At 42.7% G+C, this 12,033-nt stretch overlaps 1 protein-coding gene across 1 annotated transcript in view; it reads left to right on the forward strand.

Moving 5' to 3' along the window:
- Positions 1 to 760: 760 nt before the first annotated feature.
- The window catches only part of aopep (aminopeptidase O (putative)), a 75,659-nt gene continuing 64,386 nt past the window's right edge, over positions 761 to 12,033 (forward strand). The window contains exons 1-6 of the mRNA XM_069699525.1: positions 761 to 866; positions 2,440 to 3,281; positions 3,580 to 3,749; positions 5,041 to 5,281; positions 6,099 to 6,312; positions 6,787 to 6,911. Of these exons, the coding sequence (XP_069555626.1) occupies positions 2,482 to 3,281; positions 3,580 to 3,749; positions 5,041 to 5,281; positions 6,099 to 6,312; positions 6,787 to 6,911 (1,550 nt within the window). The 5' untranslated portion in view covers positions 761 to 866; positions 2,440 to 2,481. The remainder of the gene's footprint in view (positions 867 to 2,439; positions 3,282 to 3,579; positions 3,750 to 5,040; positions 5,282 to 6,098; positions 6,313 to 6,786; positions 6,912 to 12,033) is intronic.

The following is a 12,033-nucleotide window of genomic DNA, read 5'->3' on the forward strand; positions in this document are numbered from 1 at the left end:
TCATACTAATACCAAACCAACCAAAGGTTAACAACAATACAAAACTCAAACAAAAAAAAGTCCAAAAGAGGCTTCCCCCCCCCCCCCCCATTGTGCATTGAGCAGTTGCCTCACAGTGAGAAGTAACTTGATGCATGTCAGTTCAGAAAAAGGTCATACTCCAAAAATATATTGTATAGAGTATAGAGTATATAGTATATAGTATAGAGTATATAGTACAGTATATAGTATAGCCAGGGCAATGAGGCTAAGTTTGATGTTTCGCTGTGACACATGAAGTTGATGTTTAAGGTCAAAGATGCTCCAAACCTCATGAAACTTGCGTCAGGCACCAACTTTCATGAGTTTTTGAAGATGTTAAAGCCGCCAAAAAAAAGGCAATTCAAAAAAAAAAGAACAATAAGGAACGAGATTGAGAAAAAAAAAACATTAAACTGCAAGCGGGAATATGCGTATGATATGATATGAATATGCGGGAATATGTATTCAGTATGCACGTTTTATGAAACAATACTGTTACTTAATAATAATAATATTTACTACGGAATTTGTTACTTTTAATGATGAAAATACAAAGTGATTTTAAAAGCGGGGAAGAGTCCGGGAGAAGAACTACATTCTGCTGTCCTCGCCTTAAAGTGACGTCATCACCACTCGACTTCGACATGCCGGATGCAGCCCCGTTGTACAATTCATTCAGGACGAGGGAGCACTTCTGATGCCAGCGGTATGTAGGCGGTTGTCGGAAAGTCTCGACCAACACACGGTCGGCAGCGGCGAAGCCGGTGGTTTTGCGGAGACGTCGCCGCTGCGCTTCGGACCGCTGAGTCCGTATTCATGACGGAGAACAGGACTCGCCGTGCAAAGTTTGTCCCCTCATGTCCTGCAGCCAGTTAGCTTCACACCGCAGTCAAAGTTTTCAAACTCAGAAGTGTTTGTGCTGCGTTTTGAATCACGTGGTGTTTACTGAGCTGTCAAGATCTTTCCTTCTCATCACTGCAGTAATAATAACATTACTAGAAATGTCACGGTGCTAACATCACTTCAGGTTCTTGCTTTTACTTCGTCTCCGGAGCCTGTAATTAAAAACAAAGATGAAGACTAAACCTTAATAACTGGACCGGTAATAATAATAATAATAATAATCTTAAAGAGTTTTTCCGCTTTGACTTTTACTGCTTCTGCTTCAAAGGTTGGCTCTTACCAGTTTTGCCAGCAAAGACTCTTGACTTTTTACAGTTTACACTTTAATAAATTAATCATCTTTAACCATTTACTACCCATATTTACTCCGCTGAGCCCATAACTACACAATTGAAAACTCTTTGAGCCACCATATTGTGTTCTCCATTTCCATCTCCACAGTATACAAAGCTGGAACAATCAGTCGATGAATCAATTTGTTTATTGATTGAAAATTAATCACCAACCATTTGGATCATTGATTAATCCGTTTCAGTTTTTTTCTGTTTAAAAAAAAAAAAAAAAAAAAAAAAAGAAGCTAATTCCAGCTTCTGAGATGTGAATATTTTCTGGTTCCTTTAGTCCTCCGTGATAATGAACCGGACATCTTTTGGTTGTGGACTGTTAGTCGGGACCAAACAGACAGACATTGGTCAACATTTTTCAGTTATTTCTTATATTTAAAGACTAAACAACTAATTGAGTAATGGATAAAATAATCAACATATTAATCAATATGAAAATAATAATATGTTTCAGGCCCAGACAGATATTTTTGTTATACGTACTGTAGCTTAGTCAGAGCTACAGTAGTCATATAGGTCTTTTTTTTTGTGTGGCTTTAACAGTAATGGAAAATACTTAGTTTTTTCTACTTTTGTTGCTGTACATATTATCCTCTCTTTGTGTCTTCTCATATTTTTATGAATATACTCCGCACTGAATAACCTCTGATGACTCCCCGCTGTAAACGGTAATTGCACCTCTGTCTTTCCAAGCCTGCATCGTGCCCCGAGCAGGCTCCACAGAAAGATTGTGTCAGCAAAAACTCTCAAATACAGCAGGAGAGCTTTCATACCGGCTCCTGCTGCAGACAGTTAGCTTGTTCTGGCACAGGCCTGAGGTGTCATGCTAAAAATGCTCCATTAATAGTGATCAAAATGGGATCGCGAAATTGTTTTCCTGTTTGGAAACATTTGCGGAATGCGTGAACAGACGGAGTTTGGCACTTGAGTCATGAGATGCAGTTGGGCCGATAGATAGACCCCGACAGATTTGGCTTCATCACAGTCCGCTGACAGAACGCTTAATACATAGACAGAAGTACGTAACCTCAGCCCACAGGAAGCTATGTACCATCAGCTAGTAGTTTTGTCTGAAATCCTCACACAGGCATTTACCCGATAGTAAATTTAAAAAAAAATGAAGTAAAAGAAAATATAATAAATACATGTTAATTCTGCTCTTACTTCTTAGGTTTATCCATCCCCTGCTCATCTTTATCTTTGTTAGTGTGACATGGAGCCAGATGGGGAACTAAACCCTGACACGGATGACCTTCCGCTCCGAGCCAATACGAACCACATACTCGTCAGGCATTATGTTCTGGACCTGACAGTTAATTTTGACAGCAGCGTCATCAGTGGTGGTATCGTTCTGTTCCTGGAGCCGTGTTCTGGAGGGAGGAGGAAGGCTGAGGATGACAGTGGAGCTGGAGCTGGTGATGGTGCTGAGACTGGAGGCAGTCAGGCTGGGTGTAGATTTCAGGAGGTGGATGCAGTGGAGGATGTCACAGAAGGACTTGGGAAGACTACAACAAGGATGGAGATGACGTTTGGTGGTAAAGAAAGGGACAAAGCTGAACTTGAGGCTGACGGCGACAATATTCAGTCTTCACATTTGTGGCAAACCACCAGTGGGGATGATTTCACCTTAGTGCTGGACTGCTGCGACCTTGATGTATCTAAGGTCGAAGAAGTGGACATCGCCTCTGTCTCAGCCATGTTGAGCCTCCCACCAGAGGTTGAAACTGAAAGGTCAGGGGTCAGTTCAGTGAGCCCACAAGCAGCTTTTATTCAGAACATTATCTCCATGCCCTCAAACCGATGGAAGCAGAAGCACCAGTTGTTTTCACTGTGTAGCCGTGCCCCTGGTGCTCAGGATGGCAGCTCACTGCATTTTCATAGAGACAGTTGGAGTCTGCAGGTGAGGAAGAAGGGGGTCACGTCACCTCAGGAGTTTCCCCGTGTCCTCAGGATCTGCTACGAGACGAGACCGACAGGAGGCTCTGTGAGGTGGACCAAAGACCAGGACAACAGGTTTGTCTCAGGAGGCAAATCCTTTAAAAAAATAGTGGTTTAGTAGTATTAATACAGTAAATTTCAAAACTGGCAACTGGCAGCACATCTGCCCCAATTGTGAATCTGCTACTCACATTACAGTGTAATATTCTGTGCTTGCAATGGTGGAAAATAATAATACCGATTCATTAATTCACGAAAACATACCTCAGGCTATTTTGTTCTGTTCTGTTCTGTTCTGTGTGTGTGTGTTCGGTGGATCCTTTGAGCATTGCAATGAGGGTTGTTTATAGTTTACCATTGTTTACCCTTCCAGGGTGTGTGTTTACACTGCCGGCTCTCCCATCAACAACCGAGCTCTCTTCCCCTGCCAGGAGCCGCCTGTTGCCATGTCAACATGGCAGGCAACAGTACGGGCCTCCAGTGAGTGTGTGGTTTTGATGAGTGGGGAGGAGCAGGCGGTACCTACTGAGGACGAGGACACACGTAAGCTCCCGTAAAGCTTTGGAAAACCTTCAGCGACAACCAACAGAAGTCAAGTCGGTTTTATTACTTTTGTTTTTGTGCAGGATATGACATCAACTATCAAGACCCTGTATTAGAAAGTGTGGCATACTGTCAATTGACTATTTTGTTCTATAATAAAAGTCAATTTTACTGAAATCTAAGTAGGGATGGGACCTCAAAACCTTTGGAGTAAATGGTCTGTACTTGTACAGCGCTTTATCACCTTTCGGTCTCAAAGCACTTTAACATGGTTTTCCCATTCACACACTAATGAGACAGATCACCATGCAAGGTGCTGTCATCAGGAGCACATTCACACACCGATGGTACACCATCGGTAGCAACTTAGGGTTCAGTGTCTTGCTCAAGGACACTTAGGCATGTGGACAGGAGGAGCTGGGGATCGAACCACCAACCTTCCGATTAGTGTGCAACCCACTCTACCATCTGAGCCACAGCCTCCCTAAAGCCTGAGTAAATGGGTCTGTAGTGCTGATAATAAATATATTTAAATTTATTTAGACTTGTTTACATATTAGATCAAATATATCCTGATCTTTATAAATTCATCCAGAATCTTGGCCATTTTTTTTTTTTTTTAACTCCGTTTGGGATACGTTTTGTTAAGAAAGCAGGGACCACTGATGCATTTGAAAGATTGGAGTATTTTCTTAATGGGGGGGTTGGAAGAGAAACGAGCACTTTAAGAAACAGACACTTAAAAAAAACACCCGTCTAATTTTGGTACGATTTGGGACCATTTTCACACAAATACAGGCAGGTGTTTTTGTGCTGTTCCAGACCTCTGAAATTCTCTCCACAAGTCAAATCTTTTCATTAAGATTTATAGCATCATCTTACTGTCTGAGTCAGCAAGACAATGACAGAGAGTTGCTACAACAATGGATAAATGTGAATGAGATTAACGCAGCTGTACAAATTGATGTAAATTGAATTATAGCATTAACATCTCATAAATTGATTTATTTCTTTGATTGAAATAAAAATTTTAATTACTTTTAGCAACCGCTGCTTTAGCTTCTTTGGCATCTTAAATTTTGGCATGACTCTTACTCTTTATTGATGGAAAATGGCAAAAAAAAACATTAAATGTCAAAGTTGAACACAGATTGAATAGTGTAGTGAAATAAAAGGCTATTTCAAGGCAGATTTTCCCTCTATTTCTCTCTCCATGCTCTATGTCAGTCATCTAAAGTCCTCTACTTCTCTACCTTTGACATTTCTCTCTTGCTCTTCATCTGCTCTGCAGAATTCTTAATCTGGAATTACTACGTCACGATGGCCATGCCCGCCTCCACCTTCACCTTGGCAGTGGGCCGCTGGCACCAAGTCACAGCAGAAATTCCCCCAGTACTGGAAAAAGGGGTGAGGGACGGGACGGATTGTGCGGAGACGGCCAAACCCGGGGCTGAGTATGAGGCTGAGCTCGTGTCTGGACTTGGAAGCTCCTCTAGTGAAGTAGTAAAGGGCTCTCCATTCCATACTGGCAGGTATTTTATTATTTTTCCCGTATTAATTTCTTCTTGTAAGCCGTCCTCCTCTCCAGATGGTTATTAACCCAAGTCTGGCCCTTCAACATTCCACCCTTAAACTTTCCTTTCACCACATCAAAAATGGCACAGGTGAAGTTCAGGTGATGGATAGGGTGCAGCGCTCAGCCAGCTTTTTCGAAGAAATACATTAAAGTAGCACTTTGGGTTCAGTGCCAAGCAGAAATTATGTTTGGAGAGAAAAGCTAACATCATTTGTTGTAGAGGTATAGGATATAGAGTGCAGGTTAGAGAGGGCTGGTTTTCTGTCGGCAGGGCATGGTTAGGCTAGGGTCTCCCTCTCCACTGGCCAGCACAGGTTGGCAGGTCTGCCAGTGGTTTCCAGTAATCCTCCTCCCCTCATGGTTTTCCTCCAGCAGCAGCCCAGCCATAGCCTTCTGGAGGCCCCATGAATCTCCAACTACAAGGAAAGCCTTTATTTTCAGTGAATGGCTGGAAGGAAACTTGGCTGTCGCTCGAAACCTTTGGAACAGTCTCTATGCTAAGGATGGAGTTTGTGCTGGATATTGGATTAGAGTGAATGAGATTGCATGTCGGCACTTAGATATTTTTGGGATCATTGCGGTTTGCCTTTGTGATGTATATAGTCCATATTTCCATTGCTTTCATTTCCATGCTTAGCACAGAGGCACCGCAGAGTACACCGTATGTGGTTCAGCAGCTCAAGACCTGTATATTCTTTCAGTAGGACAATGAATTTAATAGTTGTTATTAACCTTGGATTAAACTTTTCTTCTTCTGTTTTAATCTACTTCAGCAGAGACCAGACCACCCGCTCAGACTCTGCACTCTGTTACTCTTCCCTGGAGGACGAGGGTCTCTCTGTAACTAATTATTCAGGCATGATGGATGACGACATCTCATGTTCCCATGGCGACTACCCTTGTCGATTTACTGAGCGGGTGGCTTGGTCCCAGCGGGTGATTCCACACCGTGTGTTTAGCCCCGTCTGCCTGCTGCAGGAGGCTCAGGTAGAGTTCTGACAAAGAGACATTAAGACTTGAGCTAATGAGATTTTATATGATTAGATGAGACAGTTAGCATCAGTTCAAGTTTGTGTGTCCATTCCAGAGGTTTTCAGCTGCCATCTCTTGGCAGGGTGGTAAAAGTATGAGACCCTAATCCCATAAGGGCACCTAAAAACATTCCTGACACTCCAAATGAGAATTTGTAAGAGGAATAACATTTAGAAGTATTAAATCAAAGGCTTTTGCCTATTCAGTCAGCTCTGACCCTCATGGTGGTTAAACATCTTTGATAACTTTAAGTGCAGCTCCCTGAGACTTAATATCTTCTGACCTGGACTCCATAGAAACAGTATAGATACAGTATAGCCACAAACTGTTGCATATCCTAACCACCTGTATCAATATGCAGACATGGGACTGAAGTAAAACTTGGAGTTGTATTGTCTTCATTTTTTGAGAAACTTGTTGCTTTTGCAGATGGCAGTCCTCAAGCTTTTGCCTCGATGTTTGGCTGCAGCCTACGCCGTTCTAGGGGTCCATCCCTTCCCCCGCCTTGACGTTCTCATCGTCCCAGCAGGGTTCTCCAGTCTGGGCATGGCCAGGTAATGACACCTACAGTATATTCTTCAGTAAGACGATGCAGATAGTGTAAAATGTTGGGAAGAGGATAGTGTGAGGAATTTGGAGAGACAAAGGTGTTTTCGGACCAAACACTTGTGGGCCTCCATTTGAAACTCGTTTCTCTCCTCTGAAACTGGATTGCTGTTTACACTGTGTTTTAAATGTGCCGATTGCTGTGGTGCTGTGTTCACACCGATCACTGTACACTTACATCATTGCAGTTCCTATTGTAATGGGAAGAGTATCTAACCAGGGGTGGAAGCTAACAAAGTCCCATAAAAACGAAGTTATAGGAATTTAAAAAGTTTCCCCGATGCAGACACAGAAAAAGGGAACTCCGTCCAGCTGCTCTTGGAACTGTGAAATAGTTCCTGCGGTCTAAAAACGCCTGGTGAAGAGGCCCCCAATTTTAATATGTACAATAGAGAGCTTTTACAGGTATTTTGCCTATTTGGTGTTGAAGGTACTGATGGTAGAGAAACAACATAATAATTGATTTATTGACCACTTCAGAGCAGCAGAAACAATCTGGCAACACAACACTGTCATTACTTTTTAAGTTGACCTTGCAAACCGGTGCCTTGTTACACGTTCAGCAGATGCAGAACAACATTAGACTTCATTTGGAGTTGTCTTTTATAACTGGATTATTATTATGGATTATTATGGATGTACATTAAATCCAATATTTAGCTCAATTTTGGCCTTCAAAAATGGCTCGTAACTACTAAGTGCTCCAGTATGTTCACCAGCTATTAACTAAATTGTTTACTGATTGGTGCTTAGTAGTTTATGTACAGAGTTCTTAGAGCTTTGTTTGCTGAGAACAGCTGCCTGCTGCATCTGGAAATGGCGCTGATGAGAGCTGTGAGAATGAACCAAAACAGTGAGCTTGCAGGCCGCAAAACCAAAACAGTGAGCTGAAAGATGCAGAAATGGTCCGCGTAGGGTAATTGCAGCAGTGGCAATTAGCTATGGGTTTGTTGCTACACCTTTCACAAAACACATTGTCATTTTATCTGGTGTAACTGTAATACATTGATTATAGCTGTTCTGGGTTAGCATTATTTGCTGTCTACTGTGCAGACACATTTTAGCATAGTAAATAAAAAACACTGAAACAGAGTGACAACCAAGAACTTGTTTTCCAACTTTATCTTGCTGCTTCTGCTTTGGTTTTTCAAGTAAAATGTTTCTGGGATGCATGAATAACGACACGCTTCACATTTCAAAACCCCCGCACTCTGTCTCAATCTGTACTGTGGAGATCCTCCACACAGGAATTCTTTCTGAATTAAAGAGTCCAACCATAACTCCCTCTAAACTTTGTTCAATCACTTGTTAGTCCTCCTTTTCTCCCTAGAATGACTGCTTCTGTACACTCTCCTTTGTTAATTCATTGTCACATAATTAACCCTTGTCTATTCTTTTATTTTCCTATTCCCTCATCCTGTCTCCAAAACTCACCACTTCTTTCTACCTTCATTCCCTTTTCCATCCCAAACAGCTCTCTTTCCTAATCCTTTTCCAAATTTTTATTCCAATCCTTTTTCACTCTTCTAAAGAACTCCCAACATGTCCCTTAACCTGCTCACACTTCTCTCTTTTTTTCATTTAAACCGTGCAGCTGACACTATCAGCCAAGTCAGTCAAGTTTACTTTCTCCATCCCTTCTTCCAAATAAAACATGGCTCATCCCTCCTTTTTTTTTTTTTCCTACGCTCCAAACCCTTACCCCAAACCCTGACCCTCGTGATGAGAGAGGTGGCTAACCTCCTCTCTGGGCACAGCGAGTCAATCAATAGGCTGCTCTGTTATATCTTTTTTTCAGGCTGTTTCAGGTGGTCTTCAGGCTCTCTCACACTAGACCTGTGTGTATTTATGTATGTATGTTTTAGTGGAGGTCTGGAGGCAGATGGGTGGGCGTAAAGCCACTGGATGACAGATTCTCTGTCGTACGCACTGTAGATAATTCTCCTCTATGTATTTGTTTCTTCTCCACCATCACCCTGTTGCTTTCTTTAGATGCTTTTCCAACCTTGCCCATGTTTATTCTCCTTTTATTACCTTACTCTCCCCTGTTTTCTATCTTCTTCTGTCCTGCTTCGGTCACTTCTTCTTTACCCTCCACTACCTCTTACTTTTCTCCTTTCATCCCTTGACTTTCTGTTTCTCTCTTTTCTCTCATAATATCCTTCAATCTTCAAGTCCCCTGTGTTTGCAACCCTTCTCCGTCGCCTCCACTTCGGTCGATCACTCTTCAGTCTGGCCTCAAGCATTCCACAGTAGTGATAGTTTCTCTGGAAAAATCAACTTTTATATTTTCTCTGCAGTTGAGTTCTTTCAGGTGACATATGGTGTCCTTTTAGATATAACTGCAAACAGCTGGGAGCCATATGAATGAAGTTAAAATTGGAAGTTAAAGTGAAGTAAAGACCATCAATGTCTGGCCTTTTTTTTTTTTAAATTATGCTGATAAAGTAAACTGATTAGGGTGGTCAGTAAACATCCCGGTGTCTGCGGTCTGCAGCCACAGTCTCTTTTCTTCTCTGTCTGCCTTTCTCCTCCTCTGTCGGCCTCCTTACAGAGAAGTGCCCCAGACAGGATATGAGCTCATACCTGAATATGTATTCTGTGTGAATTTCTGACGTTACAGCCAAGATTGGTCTCAGTCAGGGATATTTTGAACGACAGAGGGCGACAAGAGGATCGTCAACCTTGCATATTTATTTTGGCTACATCACCCAAAATACAGAGTGCTCTTTTGATCTATGAAAAATCTCTTCCTCTATCTCGTGAAAATGTGTCTCCCTGCTGTATTTATTTTGAATGGACATCAAGTGCTGACATAGAGGCTGTTCTGCTGTGGTTGTTGTCTGACGGATGTTTTCTTTTCCTTATGAGGACAGCTCCCAGGCACTTATCCCTCTTTCACTGGCTGCTTAGGCTCCAGTTAGCTGCAGATGGCAGAGGAGAGATTTAGGGCCTTCATTAGGCTTCAGACAGCACCTGCACTGACTCCCTATAAAACTCTGCATGGCTCTCAACCCAATGTCAATTCACTGCATCCTCCCCTCGGTACTGGTTGTTCAGTCCTGGATGCCTCTACACTGTAACCACAGGGCTGTGCCATAAGAAGGCTGGGAGGTCAAACAAAATGCAAGCGTAGATTGAGATGGAGATGAGAGACACGAAGAGGGTAAAGGCGGGGTTCACAACAGGCCAGCCGACCCCCAGGATGTGGGAGAGGATGTGTGGATTATTCCCAGCAACAAAAGCCATTAGGCCTTGGAAGGACTTCAGAGACTGGCGCTATTTAATCTAGAGATTGGGAGGTATGTGGGCCCCAGCCGTTGGGATCAAGCCAAGCGCAGTTTTTGTGCAGTGCCCCAGTGGAAACAGCAGGAGTGGAGGGGCTCCGGGCCAGGGAGCTGTGGCAAGGAGGCATAAAGCTGTTGTAGTGTGATACAGAGAAGGGAGGGCAGGGGCGAAAGCAGGGGAGGAATCACAGTGGCGTGAAGTTTTTATACCCAGATACGAGAGGGAGGGCAGGAAACTGAAGATTAAGAAGTCAAGTAAGGGCATGTCTGTATTCAAGGGCTGTGCCACGTACACTGCACGCCCACAAGGCTCTCTGAATCACAGACACACAAAGAAAACTTGAGTTGCGCAAACGTAGCTTCCAGGGTATGAAGCCAGTCAGCAGAACACAGGATTTTGCATCGCCAATTTTAGTTTATTTTATGTAACAATGTGAGCAACAATCTGCTATGTTTCAACCTAATCGTTGTGTTCTAGGAGTTCTTCAGTAGTCCAAGTTATCAACAGATGCATATTGGCCTCTCACAGGAATACTTATGACAAACAAAATCTTCTCTTTATGTCTATCTAAATCATCATCATTATCATTCTTCAAGCTTAGAGAGAAGAACGTGGAAGCACTGTGGTGTTACCTCTCTTCATGAAAGCTTTTGAGACACTGAAGAGCTAATAAGGAGAAGAAGAAAAGTACAGTATGGTTAAACATTGATAGAGGAGTAAGGACGGGGGTTTAAGAGGTGTCTGGGTGTTCTCTCACTGAGCATGACTGTGGAATCCCTTAAAGTTAATTTTGCATCCATTCTGTATAGAAAGCTCACTGTCCTGAGACCATGAGAAAGGTGTAAACTAAAGCTCTAAATATAATAAATCGGCTCTGAGTTGTCATCATCAGGCTACCCGCCATTTCCTGTACATTAGTAATTATGTGTGTGTGCGTCCATATTTGTACATATGTGTGTTTCTTTTTATCTGCCTTAGCTCATACTATTAGATTTTTTTTTTTTCTCTGAATGTGTAATCTGTCCATCGCATCTCGACCACGTCATTTGGTTCTGACAGGAAGGGCACGGCATTTCCTCTCGCTCTTTGAAGCTGAGGTCTATGTATCCCAAAGTGCTGGCTGGACTTGCGGGACTAATCTGAAATCACCGCATTCGCAGTGTGCCCAAATGAAGACATATCCGACGTCCCTCGGAGAGAGCGGTGGTTTTCAAGTGTTGAAATGGGCCTTTTAGTCGTGTGGGTGATGTGGGTTTTGTTTTGCGTCAGTGTAGACAGGCAGATTCCTGTGCTTGTGCTCGTATGAATGTGTGTATTGTTCAAATAATGGTGGAAGGATGTGTATTTACTGTGATGGCATGACGTCAGAGGATTGTTACTCGGACCATTTGTCATTGGCCATTAATTGACCCGGATCAATGTGCGGCAATTTCCTGTTGCTGTTGGAGTTTTTGATGGCAGGGGAAGGGAGGGCCGCCCCACACCACTTGATGGTAGGCTCTGATAAACACACACACACACACACACACACACACACACACACACACACACACACACACACACACACACACACACACACACACACACACACATACATATGTAAACATATCTGTCTCTCAGCATGTCTCATTGCACTTTTTATTTTCAGCAGCGTCCTTGATAATTGCTGTTTTTCAAGCTGAATAACAGAAAAATATTGGACAAGCAGGCTTCTTGCAAACATGTTTTTGACAAAGTAGCTCTCATACTTCTCCAACTATATGTATGGTTTCCCCTGATTTT

This window comes from Brachyistius frenatus, unplaced genomic scaffold (genome assembly GCF_029030835.1).
Source record: "Brachyistius frenatus isolate BFR_SWC_R1_liver_20210118 unplaced genomic scaffold, ASM2903083v1 Contig_30, whole genome shotgun sequence".
Taxonomy (NCBI): domain Eukaryota; kingdom Metazoa; phylum Chordata; class Actinopteri; family Embiotocidae; genus Brachyistius; species Brachyistius frenatus.